Raw genomic sequence first — 22,927 nt, 5'->3', positions numbered from 1 at the left:
AGTTGATTCTTTGTTTAGTTTTTCATTTACAACTCCTAAACGACGCATCCTGAAAATTTTTTTACTCATAGCAATTTTTAAGAGCATTAAATTCTGCGTTGAATGGTTGTTAGTCCGTCAAAATCAGCCTAGCTGTTTAGCCGCAATCGATTTCTGAAGTTGGGCCATATTTTACCAACTTGGATTAAAAAGTTGATCAGGGTGTCTACTGGTCTTCCTTTCCAAAAATCAGTGACTTTTGGAGCCCACTTTCTGTCATTTTTGGTGACTTTTTTTTACTAAAAATTGTATTAAATTAAAACGGATATTGAATATAGGTCTAGTTTACTTATCAACGGTTAAGCTTATTGTTAAATAAATGGGATCACATGCAGTTTAAAATGCTAAACTTGACCTTAAAAAAGTTTTACTTTAAGCAGCTTTGGAGGGTAATGAAAAATAAATCCAAATAATCGATAATGACTTAATTTACAAATAAATAAATAGGCGAAACTAACAGGTATTTGAAATATAGTCTGTCATTTATAAACATATTTTGTTCCTAAGTTTTTTTCAAATCCCTGTCTATTTCTAAGAGTTCTTCTTTCTTTTCTTCCAGCACTTTTTTCTTTTTCAATTCTAAGAGCGTAATTTCATGTGCTGCTCTTTTCCTTGCATTCACAGATTCATCCTCTTTAATCTTCTTCTTCATCAGGTCATCTCTTCTTTTTGATGCAGCATTTCTGAAGTTTAAAATCATCTGTTTAGATATAGTATGAGAAAAAGTTTCAATTCCACCTGTAACATAAAAAATTTGAGATTTAAAATTATTGATAAAGAAATATTTAAGTCTAACTTACATTCAGAAAGCATTTCTTTTTAAACCCACCTGGAAGAGAAGACACATGGTCATGAACAAGTCTTTGGGCAACCAAAGATTTCTCTTGAAGATTTTCCACTAAGAACTCCTTATTGAAAGAAAAACTTCTCTCAACTGCTGCATTACCATGAAAGCAAATCAAAAAACGCTGAATGAAAGAAACAAACAGGTTATGGGCATTCTCCATTGCCGAGCTTAGCAGTTGAAACAAAAACTTATCTAGGCTATCCTTTTTCCAGTTAAAGAACTTTGTTGCTTTCAGAACTTCAGGAAGTGCACAAAACTTAGCATATTCTCTTAACACAACATCCCCATCTGCTGGTGACAGGTGATTGAGAGAAATAAGTTCTTCAATGGCAATCTTGGCCCTCGAGGTTCTGACATCTTTGACAATCACTGAAGGAGATAAGCAAGTGGACCCAAGCACAATTCGCTTCCTTAAAGGGCTTTTCTCTTCAAGCTTGGAAAACAACTGTAACAAAAACTGTTTGCAATCTGCTTTAAATCTAAGAGAGTGTAGTTCTTTTACTTTCTTTAGGCAAAATGTTGCTCCAAAACCAATTTCAATAGAATCTGGCATTCTTAGGTCAGTCTCATTTTTGACATTCAAATGTTTTAACTGGGATGCACTAACAACCTTTTCCATTGCAGATTTTGTAAACACTCTACTCGCAATGTTCTTCATCAACTGGAAAACTTCTTGATAAAGAAAAGGCAGTAGGGGATCGTTTCTCTGAAAACATGTCAAAAATTCTTCCAGCTCTTCAGATATCATGGCAGAGAAATGTAGCTTAGCTTCTAGTACTGGGTCTTCCAACAAGGCCTTCTTTACCACATGAAAGTTCTGGGAGTTTGGAGGATTCTTTTCAATCTCTTTGTCTGTAACGTATTTCTTCAGATGTGGAATAATTTCTGAGCACCTTTTCATCACAGATGAGTTTTCAGTCCATCGTATGGCACAGAACTTTTTCGGGAACATTCTGGAGCCAGTGATCTGTTGATAAACTGCACGACGAGATGGGTAGTTCTTGAAAAGACTGTAAAGTGCTCTAAGAAACTCATTAAGTTGCCAACCAACTTTTGCATGAGCTGTTTTGTATGCACCATTTACAATGTGCAATGAACAGGTGCCTAAGTCCAAGATTTCTTTTTCGCTGTCAAGAGTACATCTCATGTAACTTTTCAGGTCGGAAATCAGTTTCAAATTAACATTGGGTCCATCAGTTGCAATTTGCACCAAGCCTCCTAGAGACAGGTCAGCTTCTCCAATGCATACAATAAGATTATTGAGCAAATCTGCAGCTTTTGAATGCTCCAGGAAAGCAGATGTCAGATATTTTGTACAAACACAACTGTTTTCTGCATCCCAATACTTTACAACAATGTCCATTTGCCCCTTTTGGCAAACATCGTTTAAACTTTCGTCAATTGACAAAGCATAAAATGGGCTTTTCTGAACACTATGTGACACACATTTCGCAAAATGGGGTCCAAGTCCATATGTTATGCTGTATGCAATTTTATCCTTATGCATTTTCATTTTAGAGGCTAGAGAGCTATCTGGGAACATAATGGGAAACAGCTTCACTGCTAATTCTCCCGAGCGGGATGAAGCATGTGTGAAAACACAGTGAGTTGCCCACACAATCTCTGCTTTTGTCACACTGTCATTAACTAGGAAAGTTGACAGCCTTGATGGTTCAGCAGTATGTTCTTGGCTAGAAGCAGACGTGCTAGGCTTAGGTTCTGGCAAAGATGGACTGGGTGTATTAGCCTGAGGAACACTCATGGAAGGCCCGTCAGTATCCATGGGTATAGCTCTGAAGGAAGACAGAGTTTTTTGTTTTCCAGATTTCAGGCAACTGGAAAATTCACTATGCTTCTTGCCTTTCTCGTGGCTTTTTATTGCATTCACACCAGAGTGGGACACATCAATTTGTTTTTTACAAAGAGAACAAAAACCAAAAAATTTATCTTTGCCTTTTCTCAGCCAAGTTCTCCATCCTTCTTCTTCCAACCACATCTCTTGGAAGTGGCACTTACCCGGCATCTTGTAAAAAAACTGTTACACAAACACTTCATTCATTAAAAAAAACTGTCAACATAGTGAACCGTGGGGCAGTCTACAACTATTGAGCCTTGTGGGCGGTTAAAACAGATTGGCCTACATGAAAATATACACACTTAACCAACTCACTGTAATTTTAATAAAAAATAAATTACCGATTGTTAATTAGTGAGAATGGGGCCCATTTCTACTTCTTTCACAAAGAAATATCATTACAAAAAACGCCGGCCGTTTACTAATTGTAAATAATGCGTCATAAAACGTAGCGGCCACGAAATCAAAAAAAAATAAACTTAACCTCCCCAAACTGTTGTACGCCGGCATATTATTAATTATAAATTATGTTTGGCTGAAACATAATAAACTATAACTGCAAGGACACCAAAAAATACCGTCCGCGAATAATCCAAACAAACGCAGTTGTTTCATGTGAGAGCAAAGCATATAACATATTGCCAACATTGATCGAAGCGTAGGTGAAAGTGAGAACCAGTCTAGCAGTTACAGTGTCATTATTTAAAAAAAAAAAACATATTCCTACATACAAAACCTTACATCCTCACTGAATAAAAAAAAGGGCGGAAACGATATATCTGTTCCTTAAATAAATAATTAACAACGCAACAGCTTTCGAAGTGTGCTTGTCAGCCCTGGGCGTCCCACGATACTCGCACGTGGTACAAACACGATTATTATCCTACACTTAATGTTTGGGTTTGCTCTTGTTGGTAAGATATATGGTCCCATTGTACTAGTACGTACACAATAGTTCTCGTACGTTTGTTACATCATGTAATCGATCGGTATTCTTTTCTCCTCGCTTGCACTTGACAAAGAAAAAACACTACGGACGGCGCAGTGAGATAGATAGCGAGAAAGATGGATATTTCAGCCGTTATCTCTATCGAAGGGAGGGCAAGTAAACAGGTGTTCCAGAGGTTTTTGCGAGTTACATCACATTTATGTTCTCCACAAAAAAAAATCGGTGCCCTCTTTCCAAACTTCGTGACTTTTCGGTGACTTCCGTGACCCTACCCCAAATTCCATGACTTTTCCATGACTTCCGTGACTTCCATGACCAGTAGACACCCTGTTGATTATGCCCTTTGAATGGATCGAATATGAATAATTTTATGATGTTTTATTCAATGACAATCATCCAGGGGTGGATCCAAGAGTGAAGGGAAGGGGGGCACGGCCCCCCTTTGGAATTTCAAGTCTAATCCTTATTTTTAATAAAATATTAAATATTAATTGTTCTGGGGTTTCAGAAATTCTAGGATTCGTGCCCCCTCCTACTGGATCCGCACCTGGACACTCCAATATGATGTTATGTGGTTTCAAAATATAAGAAGGCATTATAATGAATAATGTTTTATTGAAGGTAACAAAAGATGTATACATGTAAATGATAACGGTATTAGTTGTGTACATTGTGTACATGAAATATGTATTAGTTGTGTACATGAAAGATCATAATATGAAAGATGTACAAGGTACTCATGTTGACGATTTCTTTCGCCGTTTAGGAGAAGACGGTAGCTCTTCGCCGATCACGTCATCTAGCTCCTCATCCTCGGAATCTTGAGAATGAGGATTCATTTCTTGCTCTCCTTCGATGATATCAATCTCCTAGTCACACTGGGTGGCATCCAGTATAACATCCTTGTCTTCAGAGATGGAATTGAGGCATGCGTGCCCTTTGCAGGTTATGCAGATGGTGGTGCATTTTATCCCTGCCTTTCTACAGGAGCAAGCTGCTTTGCACCCTTTGTTACAAGTGCACGATATGGAGTTGAGAAGTTCTTGTGGGGCCGGTAGATCAGTCGTTGTGATGGGAGTTAACCCATTGGTGGTTATTTTCCATCCCCATCTCTCTGGATCTAGTACATTACTCCTCCATACCTGCACCTGTAAATAAACTCTGAAGGAGTGCTGGCGAGCAGCCGCTTCTGTAGGAGGCAAGGACGCCAAGTCGAAATTAGTTTTTGAAAGCGACCTCTGGAAGAGGTCAAACCTCACTTGATTGAGGGACTTGCTGCTGCCACCCGTGTACAAGGTATTTATAAAGTGAACGCCTGCCTCTGCAACTTGATCAGGAGTTGCGATCGGGTCAAGAAAAATAGAGGCCTGATAAGGAGGTTTTGGTCTGCCATGAATTTCTTGATGAATTTTATTTTCCCCTGGCGGAAAAATGAGGATGTGGTGTCGCACCCCGTGAAGGCATGGAGAAACAGGGCATGCTTCCTCATGTTTTCAGGCAGCCTGCAATTGCTCGGACTGTAAACGACAGTTTCCTGGTTCTGCTTCCCGGGTTTGATGAGGAACACGTTGGAGATGGGCTCTTCAAAGACAGCAACATGAAAAGTGAACAGGAGCAACAGATCGGTGTCCTCTCCCACTATGAAAACATTGCCTCCCTCTATAGACCTCTCCATTGCTGTGCTCACAATCCGAGAATCTGCATCTTCCAAGGCTTGTTTCACGTGAATGCCCTCGTCCATCAGTTTGTTTGTCAGCATCGATATGAGACATTTCTTGTTGTGATCATTCAACAAGAAACGATCTTTCCGCATTGTGGCCTTGGTATGTTCCTGGAATATAACCGACGAAGATGACATAGCACGGGCTCTTTGCGCTCTTTCAGCAGACTTTATACTCTTCTCGGCCACATCCTCTGGGTATCCATCGAAAACTATGGTAATACTGTCAGACTTGTAGTTGGATTTCACGTAATTTACGTACTTGTGAATGATAATGGAAAACTGTTCTCCGCTGTGCCACACAACTCTGTGCAGGAGGAAACCACCATCCACTACGTAGTCTGCATTCACAGTGAAATCCACTTTGATTGGAGTGAACAGCTTGTACAGTTCAGATTTTCTACTCTTCCGCATCATGCCGTCATCATCAAACAGTGGAAGTGGGTACGGGGCCAATTCGAATCCAAAGTACAATTCAAGCTGAAGCTGTGATTTCATGTGAAATAGAATGCGGCGGAAAATTGTGTCCGTACTGATAGGGGCTGATTCTCCGTTGATCTTTGCTGTAGCCTTCACGGCTCGTAGAGGCACCACTAGGTTTTTTCTGCTAAGTTGAAGTTCTTTGAAGTTTTTCCCTTCAATAGTTTTCATACTGGCAGTGCCCTTTTCAAAAGCTTTGTGGCAGTTAATGCTGTCATCTGCTATAACTCCTGTGCTGATGGACATGAGGGAACTCATTTAGGGAATGGGTCATGGCACTGAAACCATTCGCTGAATTTCTGCAAATCGCTGTCGTCCCTCCGTATTCTGGAGTTTGTCGTGTCAACATGCTGATCGGATGTTGAGAAGGAGACCTCACAGTACTCCTCAATTTGATGACAAACATCCACTGCAGTGGGCATGCCAGCGATCCACCGGGCTAGAGTCCCATAGCTGATTCCCCGCCCACGGGATAGCCCTCCACAGAAGATATTGCTCTCATGAGCACTTGCTCGATGGTCATATCTGACCATATTCCAGACCAATGCTTTTCGCTACGCCTTATTGTGAAGTAACCTTGTACAACGAACTGTTGATATTCAGCATGTGTCAGTTTTTTATTGAGCTCCTCCATATCCTGCAGGTAGAGTTGACTAGCTTTTGCGTAGTTGAAGTGTCCGCTGGCGTAGAAATATGGAATCATGTTTCTGACGCTCTGCAGGTGTAACATCCAATTCCCAGTTCTTTCAGCCTCGATAAATTTCTTGAGGACTGACACCATCCTGAAATACTGCACCCACAGCTGTGCTGTGCTTCCTCGTTCCTCTAAGATTTCCAATTGTCTTTTGAACTTTTCCATAAGACTGTCAACATTTGGGTTGTTAATGTCAAATATTTCTGATGTAAAATCCTTTATGAGATACGATAGTGAATCAGTCTCTTCGTCTGTCAGCTTTGTTTCTTGTGATGTGGACATCGTCTGTAGAATTATTTTGGCCAAAGCGAGCTGGGCCAATATATGAGCTCGTACAGCTCGGGAATAGTAGTGGCCTGACATCATCGTTTTTGTGGATGCCATCGCGAAGCAAACACTCCACAAATCTTGGAGGACACTGCCGTCCATAATGAAGCCAATTGTGCCCATGTAGGACATGAGCAAATGAAAACCCCCAAGCCGCACGGTAACACAACTCAACTCGCTATCTGGGCCGGCAGAAGCAAGAATTTTCCTTGCTTTTAACCAGAGTGGATGGTCCAAAGTGACAAAACAGCAGCGTTGGCGGAGCTCTCTGCATTTCTCAGCAGCTGTTGTGAAGGCTGTGTAGATTGTATCGAAATCTGAGGGAGGGGCTCTAATGAACGGGAGGCACAGTATACATGAGGTCTTGTAAGGCTCATTTGATGTTATGGTTTCCATGAAGCCGTTCCACCCTGGAAGGTCGATATCATCATTCCACTTCCCAAACATCCAGAGCAAATCTGCCGACCTTGGCAATACTTCTCTCTCCACGTTGTCAGTTATGTTCTTCACAGCCAGGGTGGCTAAACCACCTTCACTTGGTTGGTCAAAGTGCTGCAGCGGAATGCTCCCATATTCTTTCAAGAAGGTAGCTTTTGGTATGGTCTTGACCTTTTCAATAGGAGCCCTTGGGATCAGTTATTTATTTGGCGTAAAACATTGGATGCCTCCCATGGCATGAAATGTATCTCGACCATCAATAGTGTCCATTTTGATGTCAGCATTATCAAAAACGAACTGAGTGAAAGAGTTATTCACTGTAATATCCAGGGACTGCTGCAGAGTGGATACCTCAAATTTTCTGACTTCTCCATATGAAGAGCTGAATCCCAAGGCTGAAAGTATGTCTACCAAATGTCTTGACCCGTACTTCCTGTAGAGCAGAGTTCCGACCCCGAGCAAGATGGGAGATGTGAATGACAGTGGTCGGGTTGCTGTGATCAGAGAATGGCTTGGACTTTCTTCTCCATTTTCTTCTTCTCTCTTTTCTTCTCCTCATCGGCTCTCTTCTTTCGAGGAGTTGTTATGGTTTCCCGAAGTAACTGGAGAGAATGTGGGATGTCATTGCTTGCATTTTGTAAAAACATGTCAGGAGAGGGATATTTAACCAGGGTATACACCATTGACCTGATGTCCTCACGTATTATTTCGGCGGCTGCTTTCACAACTCTCATACGTTCTTCATTTACATCATTACTTCTGGATTGATACCAGCTGTTGGTCAGCATTTTGTGTCCTGTGTTTCGGTAGCATATTGTTGCCTGCCTGAATTGATTGCTCCCACGCACCACAATTACTTCTTCTCCTAATCTTTCTGATAACTTGTCAAGAATATGGTCCTTCCTGGGAATACTGCCTTGGTATGCTTGGAGAATCGCATCCAGTGAAAATTGAGAAAAATCTTCATTCTGTTCCATATACTTGACGATGAAGTTAACACACTCAGCCATTTCAACATTCTCGGGCCGCCCCCGAGCTTTTTTAACACCAGAAGGGCCTGCAGCAGCCTGAGAACTTACCAAGAAGAAATTACGTTTGCACGTGCCGTGATACTGACCTTCAGCTCCGACTAAATCGGTTTCAGAGGTGAGGTTACGCAGAACACTCTCACCCCATTCATCACCTCTAGCTCTGGCAGCATTTCTTATGGTGTCAATGGTCTCGAAAGTCATAACCTTATGCACTGTTTCTCGAACATCTCGAGCCTTTTTCACTTGTGGTCCTGGAAAATTTGAGATGCATCTTTTTCACAATAAATACATAACCTCTTGAAGTCGAACTGGTTCACTTGCTTCCTTGTGACACGAGCCTTTTGCGCCTCTCTCTCAGCCTTCAAGACACTAGATTCCTTTGTGTAGGCACCTGGAAAAGAAGAAAAATAAATCTGCTGTGGAACATCACACTACCTTCCTTACCAACCAAATGTACTTCAAACTCACGTTTCCCGAGGCAATAAATGAACCAAGTAATATATCATCAGAAAGGAACCCAGTTAAAATAAATTCGAAAAACTTTGAGATTATCATCTGGGATACCTGATACGGATCTCTGTACAATAATTTTCCGTTTATCTCGAAAACTAAAAATTCAAAAGTTTCAAATTTCATGGCTGTACGTTAATCTGTTCGGACGGTAGAGTGAATACAGACATACATACATACGTACGTACGTAAGTACATACATACATACATACATACATACATACAGACCAACTTCCAAAAACCACTTTTTGAACACGGAGGACATTGAAATGAAAAGTTATGATGAGAACTCCGATTCGAAAAATTAGGTGGAATGCAATATTTTTCTTATCCTATGATATAATAGTAATAATAATAATATAGGTTGTAAGTAATTAAATAATATAGTAGTAAAATAATGTAAAGTAAGTCATATGTAGTAAAATAATATAATAATAATATAGGTTGTAAGGAAAGTAAAAAAATACTGTCAAGATTCAACAATACAATGATGAAACATGCTGTGATGGAATTATTAATAATATAATAATGTACTACTAAAATAATGTAATGTATGTACCTTTCCTACACTTTTCGTGTACTATTACTGAAGTTTGCTGCGCCAACCACTTGTCATGGCCATCCTTCCTCCTCTTGCTGGCATCAATAAAGGTTTTTAGAGCCCTTTCCTTGATTGTGCCTCTTTCATCGTCCTCTTTGACAGCATCACCACAAATAAAACACTGCATGCTTGCCATTTCTATAAAGTCAGTATAAAAACCACAAACTTATTGCACGACTCGGAGGCGACGTCATCGTATAACACACGAACTAATAACTTTACATTTTGAACGTCTTCACACAACTGAATCCGGCTGTACACTGATATGAATAGAAGAAGGGAGGCGCCCCATTATGTGAGGCGCCGTGAGGTATGAAGGGAGACAGACGAAGGGAATAGAGAGAGAGTGAAAAAAGGGACAGGTGGCTGCTCTTGGGTTGTCAAGGCCAAGAGGGGGAACCAGGCCGACCCGGTTTTGCTCATTCGCCACTTCGAAAACTGCACGATTGGAAAAAAATATTACATGAGACATGAGAGTTGGTATAAATGGCCCAACTTAAAAAATCGATTGCGGCTAAATGGCTAAGTTGATTTTGACGGAGTGAAAACCATTCGACGTAGAATTTAATGCTCTTAAAAAAAGCTATGAATAAAATGTTTTTCAGGATGCGTCGTTCAAGAAGGTAAACCAAAAATTAAACAAAGAATCAACTTTTTAGCCAAGTTGGTAAAAATGGCCCAACATTGAAAATTGATTGCGGCTAAACAGCTAGGCTGATTTTGACGGACTAACAACCATTCAACGCAGAATTTAATGCTCTTAAAAAATGCTATGAGTAAAAAAAAATTCAGGATGCGTCGTTTAGGAGTTGTAAATGAAAAACTAAACAAAGAATCAACGTTTTAGCAAAGTTGGTAAAAATGGCCCAACTTTGAAAATCGATTGCGGCTAAATGGCTAAGCCGATTTTGACGGATTAAAAACCATTCCAAGCAGAATTTAATGCTATTTAAAAAAGCTTTAAATAAAATTTTCTGTAGGATGCGTCGTTTAGGAGTTATAAGCGAAAAATAAACAAAGTGCGAAAATTCAGCGGTTTTTTGACTCCCAAAACTTAAGCAGAAGTCAGAATCCGTCGCAAACTCACAGGACTCTTATTTGGGACCCCCAAAAGGTTTAAAACACTTTACAGCTTTGGACATTTTTTCGGGAAGCATATGTCTAATTTGCCTGGGCTATAGGGAGGAAAACAAGGGAGGTAAGGGAATGCATAAATGGAAAAGCTAATGGGAGAAGGGAGAGGAAGGAATAGTGGTGCTTACGGGAAGAGAGGGGCAGAAATGGAGGACAAGAAGGAGGCAAATTTGCTACAGGAACAGTGCCTATCTGTATTTGTAAGGGGAGAGGTACAGGAATGTCGAAAAGTGGCAAACATGGTAGAATAGAGGGTTAGAGACAATGATGGAAGCAGTACGAAAGGGAAGGAAGGCACCTGGGTCGGACGGATTAGGGAATAGTCACCTTAAGTTGGGGGGGGGGGGGGGGGGGTGAGGAGGTATGTAGATACTTAACGGTGATGTTCAAACTAACTTCGACCAGGGCTACGCCCTCCCTAAGCCCGATGTGCCTCACGCCGTCGCCACTCCTCTCCTCCCACCACCACCCTCTATTTCAAACCTCCCGCCCCGTGTGCAGGTGTGTGTGTGCGTGTGAGGCTGCCAACAAGAGGCGAGAGTAGAGTCTGTGCCACGACCCCTTTTATTTTATCATTCAATTTTAATGTTTACGTAATTGCTACCTGTCTTTTCTTTAAATAATATTCCCTAAGGATTATGTTTGCAGTGCTAGTTGGTAAGGACGGCGCAGCGCCACACGGGGCAGGCAATGGAACTACCCACAGTCAGTTTGAACCATAATCCCAATTAAAATAATTAATACTCAACATAAATAATTAAGGAAACCTTGGTATAATTTTATTATAGAATTTTAGTGTATTTGTTTTAGTTAAATAAGTGGTAATAAATAACAGGAGAGGCTAACAGTAAATCCAGCGCTTTCCGGCTGCCATGCTGCCCTGGCCTCTTCAGTCACTTCCGTTCGTCACCCGAGGTAGGATGCTTGGTGAGCACCGCGCAACTTCATATTTTTTCTCAATCAACTGATCTCTTAACATACGTCGGACTTCTTAAAACCTTTTTGTATCTGCGAGGCCTACTCCAGGTGGCCGACTCGTTTTAATAAATATTTAAGTTCATTTCAAACATTTAACAACGGACCGCGTCCTAAACTCACGAGGCCAGGCCACAAGGTGACCTGGTCAGCCTGTAAACTGATTCTTTTCCGTCGTTGGCGTTATTAACAGTTTCATTGAGTGTATGTAGATGTAGTGCAATTGGAGACGTGTTGTAACGTTGCTGGAATAAAAGGAGTACGTCAAACTTGTGATTTTTAGTCGAGTGACCACGTGTCCCTGCTCCTGAACCTCGAGGCGTGTGGGACGCCTTAAGAGCCCACTGGAGCGATATCGCATGCTAAGGGAACCGGGCCTAGCCCTACACGGGTCATGTCACGCCCTGAAGGGGGTCTCCGCCGGATCCACGTGCCCACATCACGTGGCGGCACCCACTCCGACACTTCATTTGTTAGTTCCCTTACATCCCTAGTACGACAAAACAATCCCTGGAGGATTAATCAATGGAAAGAAGCAATAGTATTAAGTACCAATTTACATGGGAGGTAGAGATAAGACTAACCCAGCAAAGTACAAACATCCTATGTACGGAAAGTAATGGAGAGGTTGGTTGGATGATAGACAGCATGGATTCAAGAGAGGGTTCTCCTGTGAAACACAGATGGCGGGGTTGCTGGGGGATCTGGAGGAAGCAGTGGACGGGGGAAGCAAATGGATGTAATCTTCATAGAAAGGAAAGGCATTCAGTAGAGTATCACACAAGAGGCTAATTGAGAAGGTAGAAATGTGGGTGGAGGATGAGAAGATGGTAGCTTCCTGAGGGATAGAAGGTAGAGGGTGAGGGTTGGTAAGGAAAGATCTGAAGAAGGAAGTGATTTCAGAAGTTCCGCAGGGGAGTGTGTTGGGGCCCTTATTTACCACGATAATGATGAACGATATTAGAAAAGGGATGGAAGCCAGGATAAGAGTATTTGCGGATGAGTGTGTAGTGTACCAGGTGGTGGGGGAAGGGGTGCATCTGCAAGGTAACTTGAGCAGACTGAAACGATGGTCAGAGGAAAATAGAATGTCACTAAATGTTGAAAAACCAAAGGTGGTTAGATTCATGAGAAAGACGAAGGTAACGAGGGAAGTATATATGTGGAAGGGGTAGGAGATAAAGGAGGTCGAATAGTAGAAGTACCTGGGGATGACCCTGCAAAATAACCTGGGATGGGGAAAGCAGGTTTAGCAGGTGGTAAGTATGGGTAGGAGGGTGCTGGGAAATGTTTAGCAGGACCGGAAGGAGGGTAAGGGAGAATGCATACTCCACATTGATCAGGCCAGTGATGGAGTATTGGGCTGTGATCTGGAACCCCTACCTAGTGAATGAGGTAAGGGAGCTGAAGAAGGTGCAGCATGGAGTAGTGAGGTGGGAGATGTGTATGTGGTGGAGAAGGAAGTGCAAGAGGGGGAATACATAGTCAAACTGACATGATTAAGAAGCTAGGGTGGGAAGCATTACAAGTGAGGAGAAGAGTAGGGTAGAAAAGTTAATCAGATCATATAATTTGATAAAGGGGGAAGGGGGCTGGGGAAAGCTGGAGATTAGGATACCCAATAGCAGGTATAAAAGGCAGAGAGGGTAAATATGTAGTTGAGCGGTATTTGCGAAAAAAAAATGTTAAAAATCCGAAAATACCTTTATTAGATGCTCTTCAACTTCCTCTTTTCATTAAAAGCGACGGAGGTAAGAAATTCCAAATACTTTAGTAGATATTGCCGTTCTTATTTTGCTATACAAGACCTGTGTAATCATTCGACCGTCAATATTTTTTTTATTGCCATGTGTTTGTGAATGCCTAATTAATGAAAATGGTTAATTAGGTCAGGTCAGTTACATTATAAATACTTTGAAACTAAGGGTACATTAAAAATAATATGAATTAATTTCAATGGTTCTTTATTTTTAAAGTATAATGTAACTGACCTGACATAACAAACCGGGAATGAAGGATAAACAGTAACAACTCACGTAAAATTTTTTTGTTACTTATTACTTGCGCAACAATAACAAATAACACTTTAAAATTAGAAACGTTAAAAACTCACCTAAGTTGGAGGTAGTAATTAAACACTGTTTTAAACAATAAATGAACTAAATAATCACGTATTGGTTCATTTGAATTCTGGCCTATCACGAACAATCACGTGACATCATTATCCAATAAAAAAAAATAGATACTCGTAAACAAAAAACAATGTTGAATACCACATGAATGCACTGGTATTGTGATGAAATTTAAAAATTCGATATCTCCTAAAGTATTTGGAATTTCTTATCTCCGCCGCTTTTAATGAAAAGAGGAAGTTGAAGAGCATATAATAAAGGTATTTTCGGATTTTTAACATTTTTTTTTGCAAATGCCGCTGAACTACATATGATGAAATTTAAAAATTTGATATCTCCTAAAGTATTTGGAATTTCTTACCTCCGCCGCTTTTAATGAAAAGAGGAAGTTAAAGAGCATAGAGTAAAAGTATTTTCAGATTTTTAACATTTTTTTTCGCAAATCCCGCCCAACTACATATTTACCGCAGAGAGGAAGGATGTTAGCTCCAGAAAGAATGGAGGTAAATGGAAAAGGGTAGGAATGCTTTCTTGGCAGGACAGGAAGGAAGAGGAATGGGTTGGATAAGATGCTAGGGGTGAAAAATTCAAAGGATCTGAGGAGAAAACTAAAAGGGTGGTGGGGGAAGTGAGTGAAAGGGGAATATTCCTTGCCACCAGGTGAAAGCCATATTGCGTGTGTAACATTAAATTCAACTCAAAATAACAGTAAATATTACATTTCAAATGGTCGCTCCAGAGCTCATAGGACAATAACTTGTACTCCAAAATACCTTGTTGGCTAATACATCTGATTTCGGTGCTTTCACGTGCACTTTGATAACCCTTTGAAATCTTGACAATTCCCTCCAAGCTTCAGTTGGGTTAGACGTCAAATGGTGCACACCAACATTCATGTCAAAAATCTTTTATCGCTAACAATTCGCTCAGCTAAGAGCCTAACACTATTATTAAAGAAGAGACGATGCATTTACGTCATTACTTTACAATAACTTGCCATTTCAGAACCTCGCATTAATCAGACACAATGACAGCATTCAGCGCCAAAATATATATATATTTTTATAAAAAATAATAGACTTCCCTTCTCTTAATATAGCAGTGGCCTTAGTTTAAGATACAGCCATAGCAATAAAATTTTTCCTCAACTAAACAATTGACAACTTGCTATTATTTTACCTTATCAACACCTACATTCGACTTTTAATATCTATCGAAAACAAGGAACGTTATGCTTATTCCGAACACAATGACCAGGAATACAACAGGGAAACTTTCAAGCCTACATAAAATCTGTAGATGTTATAGTTAATACAATAAAGATAATTGAAAAAAAAAAAACTAACAGATAATCATGGATACAATGATATGGCCATGATCTGAGACTTACATGTATAGTCAATTATGAAAGTGGAGGTTTAAGTATGGTAAAGATAAATTTTTAAATTTTGATTTTGAAAATCTCCCAGAAACTAACTTTAAATGTTTCTTTAAGGGAGCATTTGAACCAAAAGATGCCAAGTTAGTGATATTAAATAAGGGTGGTATTCCAACACCTTGATGCCAACCATCGGAGCTCATTTGTCGCACAGGCTGTTATACCACTGCCGTCTTCCGGGTTCTCGTGTTTGAGACCAGACGTGGATCCTAGCGGGAAAACTGGCTCTTAGTGAAAAGTGTTCTGGGAGGGCGCCAGGCTAGCTCTGTGTCTAACCAAATTTGGGTTCTATGGGTGTGTTGCCCCTGCGTGGCCTTCTAGGACCGTCGGCGAAGTTTGCGGTTGGAGGGATCCCTGGCTGTTAACACGTCACAGGCCCTGTGCAGTATAACATGCTGATTCCTGGCTGAGGTAGGGAGACTCAACACAATAACACACACGAATTCGGGTTTTGTACTGTCGGTGAAATGTCGCGCACGGAGTGTCTGGAGTGGAAGTTTAATCGGCTTAAACAGTTACAATTACAGTTTACACTTTCACGACGTACATTGAATTACCCTACAAAATTACATTGAATTAACACAGAGTGCTCTGATGCACTGTCACTAATTTAAACTCTCACACTAGTCGAGGTTAAGGGGGAGGTTGATTGGAGACTGCCAATCCCGAAAATTGCTAATGCGGCGGTATCCAGGTCCACCTGTGTGGACCGCGGCCCGCAGTTAAATTAGATATGCGTAGCTGTCGTCGGTGCCTGTGCACTCGACGTTTACCAAAAAAGTCACTTGTAGCGGGGGTCGGACCATGCCGTATGGTGAACTGCCCCGCGTAATGTCTAGTGTGGGGAGTTTATAGTTAAGCGGCTGGGTTAGGTCCTACACCATAAAAGGACCGGAAACGCATGGGAAGTTTACACTACGAAATAGGATATGGTTTAAATGACTAGAGTTACCAGCAGTGGTGTAGCCAGGATTTGTGTATAGGGGGTATTAAGAAGCATGTGCCCCCCCCCCCCCCCACAACCCTGTATGAAAGTGGGGGGGGGGTCCAGGGGTCCTCCCCCGGGAAAATTTTGATTTTGAGGTGTAAAATAGTGCTATTTTAGCGGTTTTCGGTTCTTAAATTTAAATATTGTAATGTTAAAAAAATTTTAATTTTACTATGAAATTTGTTTGAGTGATGAATAAGAAATTAATTAAAGATTTGGTGTTAAGGGGGGGGGGGGGTTGAACCCCTAAAACCCCCCTGGCTACGCCCCTGGTTACCAGCAATAATGTTCAGTGGAGACAAAGGGTGACGACTCCCCGTGGAACGCACGTCCGCCCCGGTCCGCGAGTCGCTCGGTACTGGCGTTTGCCCTTAGCGCGAGGGAAGGTCTCAGCGATCTCTCGCGCCAAAGTTTCTAAAGTTGCGTTATTCGGAAATTATTTTAATAACAAGAAACTGTAAGTGGCTCTAAATTCGTACATTAATTATTAATGCTTAATCTAATTGGCAGATACTCTCTAAGAATTAGGGTTAACAAATTTACATAAATTATGTTTAAATAATAAGAGTCACACCAGAGACTGTTCGTGACTTGTTGACTGCTCCAGTGGCTAGTTACACACAAAAAACGGGGAGGTAATATTTACGTTACACAATACTATCATTAATTGAGGCTGAAGGCTTCAAGGAAGATACTCACAAACGTATTAACGTAATTTCACACGTGAGTGACTCGGGCACTCCTGCGTCGCACTTTCCTTGGGCGGGTTTTTTAATAAAAAGTGGCATTAATATAAATTAAGGTCTGATTTATAATGAATTGGGGTCTAGGTGTTTGATTAATAAAGATATGGCCCTTGGTTCTACCTGGTCCTCAGAGGCTCGCCTGACTCGGGTGGTCCATTGCCAGGGGTACTTTCCATTAGCGAGGTCGGATACTGGCGGTTGCACATTGGGCTTTGGGTTGGCCTTCAGCCGGACGACATCACCACAGTGACACCTACCCCTATACCATGTAAGTGCCAGAAATGCATCGGCAGTGCAAGTCAGTGCAGCGAGGAGAACTATGCCGAGGTCGATGTGTCGATAGTTGCTGGCGCGACCATCAAGTTTCGATGTAAGCATCCTCCATTGCCATATGTGTTGTCGTCGTCCCGCTAGCCCTTACTTGTGGTTGGACGCCCGGCTGCTCATTTGTCCTGGGTAGAGTAGGGTTCGGCCAGTGTGGCCAAGGAGGGTCAAGCTCAGACATATAATTATCCTCCACCAGTCTGTGACGAACACCCAGTTTATTAACACAGGACCCTGTACATGGGGCTGTCCCAGCCCCACCTGCGACAGTCTAGTTTCACGCACGGTGACACGAGGGTTCTTCTACTGACCAGATACTTGGCATTACTTTCAGGATAGTCTGCACCGTACTATATACGAGTTTAGGCCTGTGTTACGTTGGGGGTCCCTGCACACATTACATGTACTTACGCCCCTCTGGTTTCAGTGACTCTATGTCGCGTTTCCCGGCAATGTCCGGAGATGCGACACAATACGCATACTAGATTGCAAACAACTATGTACAAATGCGGATACTCCAACCCGATATGCCCATATACACACTGAACAGGCCTCGCGCTACTGGTGCCTTCTAGCACTATGTCATATAGTTCGGCGACATCCGGAAGTGTGGCCCAACACTGACACAATATGCTACAAGCTATTATGTACATACATAAATGGCCTACAAGCTACTATGTACAAACGAAAATGCCCCCAGTCCTCGCCACATGTATACGAACAAGATAAGTCTCGTGCTATGACTGTAGGCTGCCGCTATGCTCGCGTCGCGATACCGACGTCCACTTACTGACACGTTAGCTCACTGCTCAGCGACCGTCTCGAGGCACGACTGCCTCCCATCACGTGGCTGCTCCTCGTACCCGCCCGGCGACGACTAACTCCCTCGTGCTCCAGCACGGTGCACGGCTCCTCATCCTTCCCCCTCCCCGCATCCTGCGCCGACCCTGACGTGTCGCAGACGGGTGTGACGTAGTCGCCCAATGAATAATGGTAATAATACAAAACATAAAAACTTCAATGATAAAAATAAATATGTACAATAAAATGAGATTAATAAAGAATATTTATAATATTCGTCCCGCTGTAAATACAGCATCCATCCTTTCCAAAGAAAGTTCATCTTCCGCTGTTGGTCCCCCTGGCACGCGAATCTCCCCTGCCCCCTTCATCTAGCTGCACTGCACTACATTGTTCAGCTCACTCACAACACAGGGCAGGAGAAGGCGTTGGCGTGGCATAATGGGCTGTAAGAGCTGGGTAGACACTTAGTTCGACGTCAGTGTATTCGTCCGCCAGATTTAGCTCCAATTTTGTTTATATAATTCTTTCATCTTTAATTGTTAATCGAAATATTATCATTTGTCTTGCATGATTAAAACGAATATTATTCACTGTGCGACTATGCCAAAAATTCAGCCCAGGTCGTTCCCAAGCTCCGCTTACTTTGCGTGGGAACTGTGGCCTCCAGTGGCCCAGAGCTGCCGATGCCACGATAGACGTCGCTTGCTCGGCTCAGGGATCGAATGCATACACATACCATGGGGTCCTCAACACTTTGACGCCGCCATCGGTGCTCCCTCTGAGAGCACAGGCCGCTATGTGTCCTCAACACCTGAGCCAGTGCTAGTGCTACAAACACACCCGCGCGTGTGGCTTAGTGCCGCGCCTCGAACGGCGTGACATCAGTAACGGCCATCTAAATGCTCAAAGCGCCCGCCCGGGTGTGGCAATGCGCATCAGGTATCTAGTGCACATGTAAATCAGTTAACAAACATAAACTAAAACTTTTAATAAGTATAAAAATTGTCTTTAATTAATTAATGCTTGTGTCAAATACTTCTACCCACAAAACTGGCCGGCATCGCCTTCCCGCACTCAGTCGTTTTTCCTGCGGGTTTCCCTTCCTCCCTGGCCCGGTTGCCAGGGAGAGTCGTCAGTAGCCATCCAGCACTCGCCAGGGCCGGCAGCCCCGCGCACTGGGAGCATCCAACTTATGCGCCAATATCCACGTTTAGCATCAATAGGTAATTATCTCCGAATCTTCTTTCTACAGCTCCCCGGTCAGCCCTAACCAGCCGTACGACATGTCGTGCGGTTCTTAGATAAAGTGTGCAACCCGACTACGGGTCTTTCAGCGTAATACGTAATTCTGTGTTTTAAGGCAGCCCGCCGAGGCGCCTGCACCTCACGCTATAAAATCTCCCCACGGAGAATTAGAACTTTGCCCACGCAGGGCGGCATTGCGCCAAACGCGTAACTAAACTTACGAACGCCTCAACCCCTGGGATGTGCAACGGACGTGAACGAGAGACCACGTTGGGTCCCATCGCGCCCGTTCCCAGTTTAAATGTGGCTCACGCCACTGCGAGAACCAGTCTCGCATCACATGATCATTAGAAGTCCGGGGACCGAATCCACCTCGAGTTCGGGAGATACTCATAATTATTTTGTGTTAATTGCCATGTTAAGATTAGTGTGTGTCGTCATCATCACGTCCATGTATAAGTCAGTATTAATTGTAAACCCGCACAGACAGTAGCAGATTCACATAGTAAGTGTATCACGAAGTATCACGTGCTATGCACCAGAATTGCCGCGCCACGAGCCGCCGTCACCGTAGCTCAGGTTAGCCTGCACCCCTCGGTGGAGTAGTCCTCGGAACACCGTGAGACGTAATCAGTGCCGCCATTCGAGGGCCGTGTAGGCGGAGTGAAGGTTGACGACGATACGGCCAGTCACGTGCCAGTGCCTTGTGTGACGTTCTGTAACGTGTGCTACCGGAATAAAACAATCAAATTTACGTGTGTATTTCACTAATACGGCATACTGGGAGGCCATAACAGCCCAGGGGGTCCTTTGTCGACGCGTCCCTGCCTGCATCCACGAGACCAGGATCCCCGCCCTTGAGACCAAATTTCCTTTATATCATTTTAATTAACATAATTTCAGGACAGGCAGCGGGGACGGCGTCAACTTTGTTCACCACCTGTAACCACCATAGAGTAAGTTTTCTTAATCCTTTTTCATTAGCCCCTTGGCCAGTTCCTCAATCGGTGTGATTTTACAGAACTCATTGCTTAAATTAATTTTAACATTCGCAACCATGCATTTGCGAGTTTTTGTCTCTTTAACTTTGCAATTAACAGATCGCAGCATGCACACATCCTCAGGTGAGAAGCTTTGTTTGCGTTTTATCTAACATCGTCCGCACTGGGCTGTGTACAGACTATACATGCGACATCTATTCATATATTCTTATACAATTTACTTGCATGACAATCTGCAGTAGTGTAAACAGACTGATCTTTCGCATCACCACACATTCGGTGTGCGCCGCCACCTGAGTCTTTGCTGTGCCACTTACATTTAGTAACTATGCAGAGGTGTGCTCTGGCACAAATACTAAATGGGCAACAGTTTATTTTGTTTCCTTCTTTCATTTAGTAAGTGCTGTCTTCAGCCACATAATCAGGAACCCCTGACGCCGACCGCCAATGCTCCTCTGTCGCATAGACCGCTATGCCTCGTCAACGTCTCGTAAAAACGTGTGCACCGAACGCGCTCGTGCGCGCAGCAAAGTGTAGTGCATGCGACGAGGCGAACGCCATGCAACGAGTGCTGCGCCGGCGGAAGGATCCGGCCGGGTGTGGCATATCCCTCCGCCGCACTACAACAAATTATTTTTATTATGTTTTCTACAGGTTTTTATTAAACATTATTTTTCATTAATTAATAATTCAGTCTTTGCAAAATCATGTTTCACTGTGCGATTTGTCCCGAACCTGGCCGGTTCAGTTTCCCACGAAATTCACACGTCTCCGCGGGAGAACTGGCGGGGGAGGGGGGTCGCGCACATCGACACCGTCAGTGTCCTTCGAGAGCTCACCCAGGCCGGTAGCCTGCGCGCAATGCGGAACCTTCAACCTTTGCATTCACCGACATGTAGTTTTTCAATAGTGCAATTTCTTTTCAACCTTTTACGTACAGTTACGCGGTCGGCCTAAATTTACCATGAGGTACTTAACTTAATTCAATCAGTGCTCCAAGATGAGTGTTCTACGTCATACGTAAGTACTGTGGGGAGATTATGTGGATTTACGTCGGCGCTTCACGCCCAACCTAGCCTACCGGCTACTTAGTTTTGGCCCGCACGGGGCAGCCAGCAGGCGACGCGTGCCATCGAACATAATAACGATTCAGTCCCTGGGACACATCTAGACACCACGTAGAGTCGCCGGAGACACGGGCCTACGTGCTGCTAGCCCAGTTTATTTAGAGTTAGGTAATAGTGTAGTGTATTGTGCGTCAAGATATCGTGTGCCATATCAGAGTGTATTTTCGTAACTATAGCATCACGTGTACGAGTCCGCCCCTCACACGCATAAAAATCGTGAGCCGCCACTGGGGAAGTGAGCTGCGCGTGTGTGACTAGTCGCTTCGGGCAAACAGTTACGGCCAGAACGGGCAGCACCATGTATTGGGCTGTGCTGTATTAAATTCACCAACTATCTTCAGAAGCTTTGTGTTATTATTCAGGCGTCCCGAGTGGCCATAACAGCTCGGGGGGCCCTACTGCGTTGACCCCTACCTCTAGCCACAAGGCCGAACCTTCCCTGAGATCACGAACCTGAACCAAAATCACGTCTAAATAGTCAGAGGTAGCGGGGACGGTGTCACCCCCTTGAGAGCTCGCCGGGCATAAGCTATCAGTACTGCAACCATGCGACAGCCCATATGTCAACAAGTTGTGTTTCGAGTTTCGTTCTTGTAAAACTGTAAATCAAGTCACACATGATTAAAATCACATTGGTTCTCAAAACATTCCTTGTTTATTTTTCCAGTTTCATGAGAGTTTACTGGCTAAATAACAGCACACTGAGCTGAGCAATATAGCAGCTAGAGACTTCAGCTCTCTGGTGTATCCTATAAGCTTAGTGATCCTCAGATCCTCACTAGGGCCTCGAACCACATAGCATTAGTGTTAGATCAGAGCTAGCCTTTTGCTCTTCGTGACAAAAAAATATCATAGCATCAATTGAAGTCGGGTGACGGCAATTTGAATATTGTTTTATCAAATATAATGATAGGAATTATAACAATAATAGAGCAAACATAAAATTGTTTACAAATTTTGTGCCAATATAAAAAATTTATCCGCTGAATCGTATGTAAGTATTACCTCACTCAGGTGTGTGTGTGCAAAAACAGATGAAGAAATATATATATAAATATAATAATATAACATATAGTGTTATGTTGTTTTTTGGTATCTCTACAGTTAGCTCTATGCCAAAGTATAGCTCTGCACCTAGCTCTATGTCGATCAGCTGATCAGTCGCTCCACTGAAACGTCCGTATTCTTATAATTATGGGCGCCACTCTTAGGTGTATAATGTCAGGTGTTTCTAAAGAATAGATAGGACAATACACATAAGAGAAAATTTATAAAAGTTTCAAGACAAATAGTTAGACTGTCGAAACAAGGAGAATTGGGATATATTAACAAACATAATACAGACAATAAAGTACAAACGTGATTTCTAGGTCGTATTTAATAAAATAATAAATATTCAAATTAATAACTTGACATATGGCAACTAAATATGTGTTTTACCATGCTCAGGAATTAGGTTGCACACATGAATACATATACAAAAGTCCGTTTTTATCCCGTTTGTAAAGTTCGTCGTTTTCAG

The 22,927-nt window shown here is 42.6% G+C and overlaps 2 protein-coding genes across 7 annotated transcripts in view; both read right to left on the bottom strand.

The window, feature by feature from the left end:
- LOC134538221 (metallophosphoesterase domain-containing protein 1) overlaps nt 1–15,047 on the bottom strand; it is a 31,901-nt gene extending 16,854 nt beyond the window's left edge. Inside the window, exon 1 of one of the 6 annotated variants that reach the window (XM_063379345.1) lies at nt 14,506–15,047. In XM_063379345.1, the coding sequence (XP_063235415.1) occupies nt 14,506–14,628 (123 nt within the window). In that variant the 5' untranslated portion in view covers nt 14,629–15,047. The other 5 variants (XM_063379365.1, XM_063379335.1, XM_063379355.1 and 2 more) reach the window with 5 other exon arrangements.
- Nucleotides 4,135–9,619, bottom strand: LOC134538215 (uncharacterized). Its single transcript, XM_063379321.1, has 2 exons — nt 9,450–9,619; nt 4,135–8,771 (listed from the first exon to the last, which is right to left on the bottom strand). Exon 2 carries the CDS (start codon nt 6,146–6,148, stop codon nt 4,991–4,993), a length of 1,158 nt encoding a protein of 385 aa, XP_063235391.1. The 5' UTR covers nt 6,149–8,771; nt 9,450–9,619; the 3' UTR covers nt 4,135–4,990.
- Nucleotides 15,048–22,927: the final 7,880 nt, after the last annotated feature.

Source organism: Bacillus rossius, chromosome 1, assembly GCF_032445375.1.
Source record: "Bacillus rossius redtenbacheri isolate Brsri chromosome 1, Brsri_v3, whole genome shotgun sequence".
NCBI lineage: Eukaryota > Metazoa > Arthropoda > Insecta > Phasmatodea > Bacillidae > Bacillus > Bacillus rossius.
The sequence above is the reverse complement of the archived record's forward strand: the minus strand, read 5'-3'. Positions and strand labels throughout refer to the sequence as shown.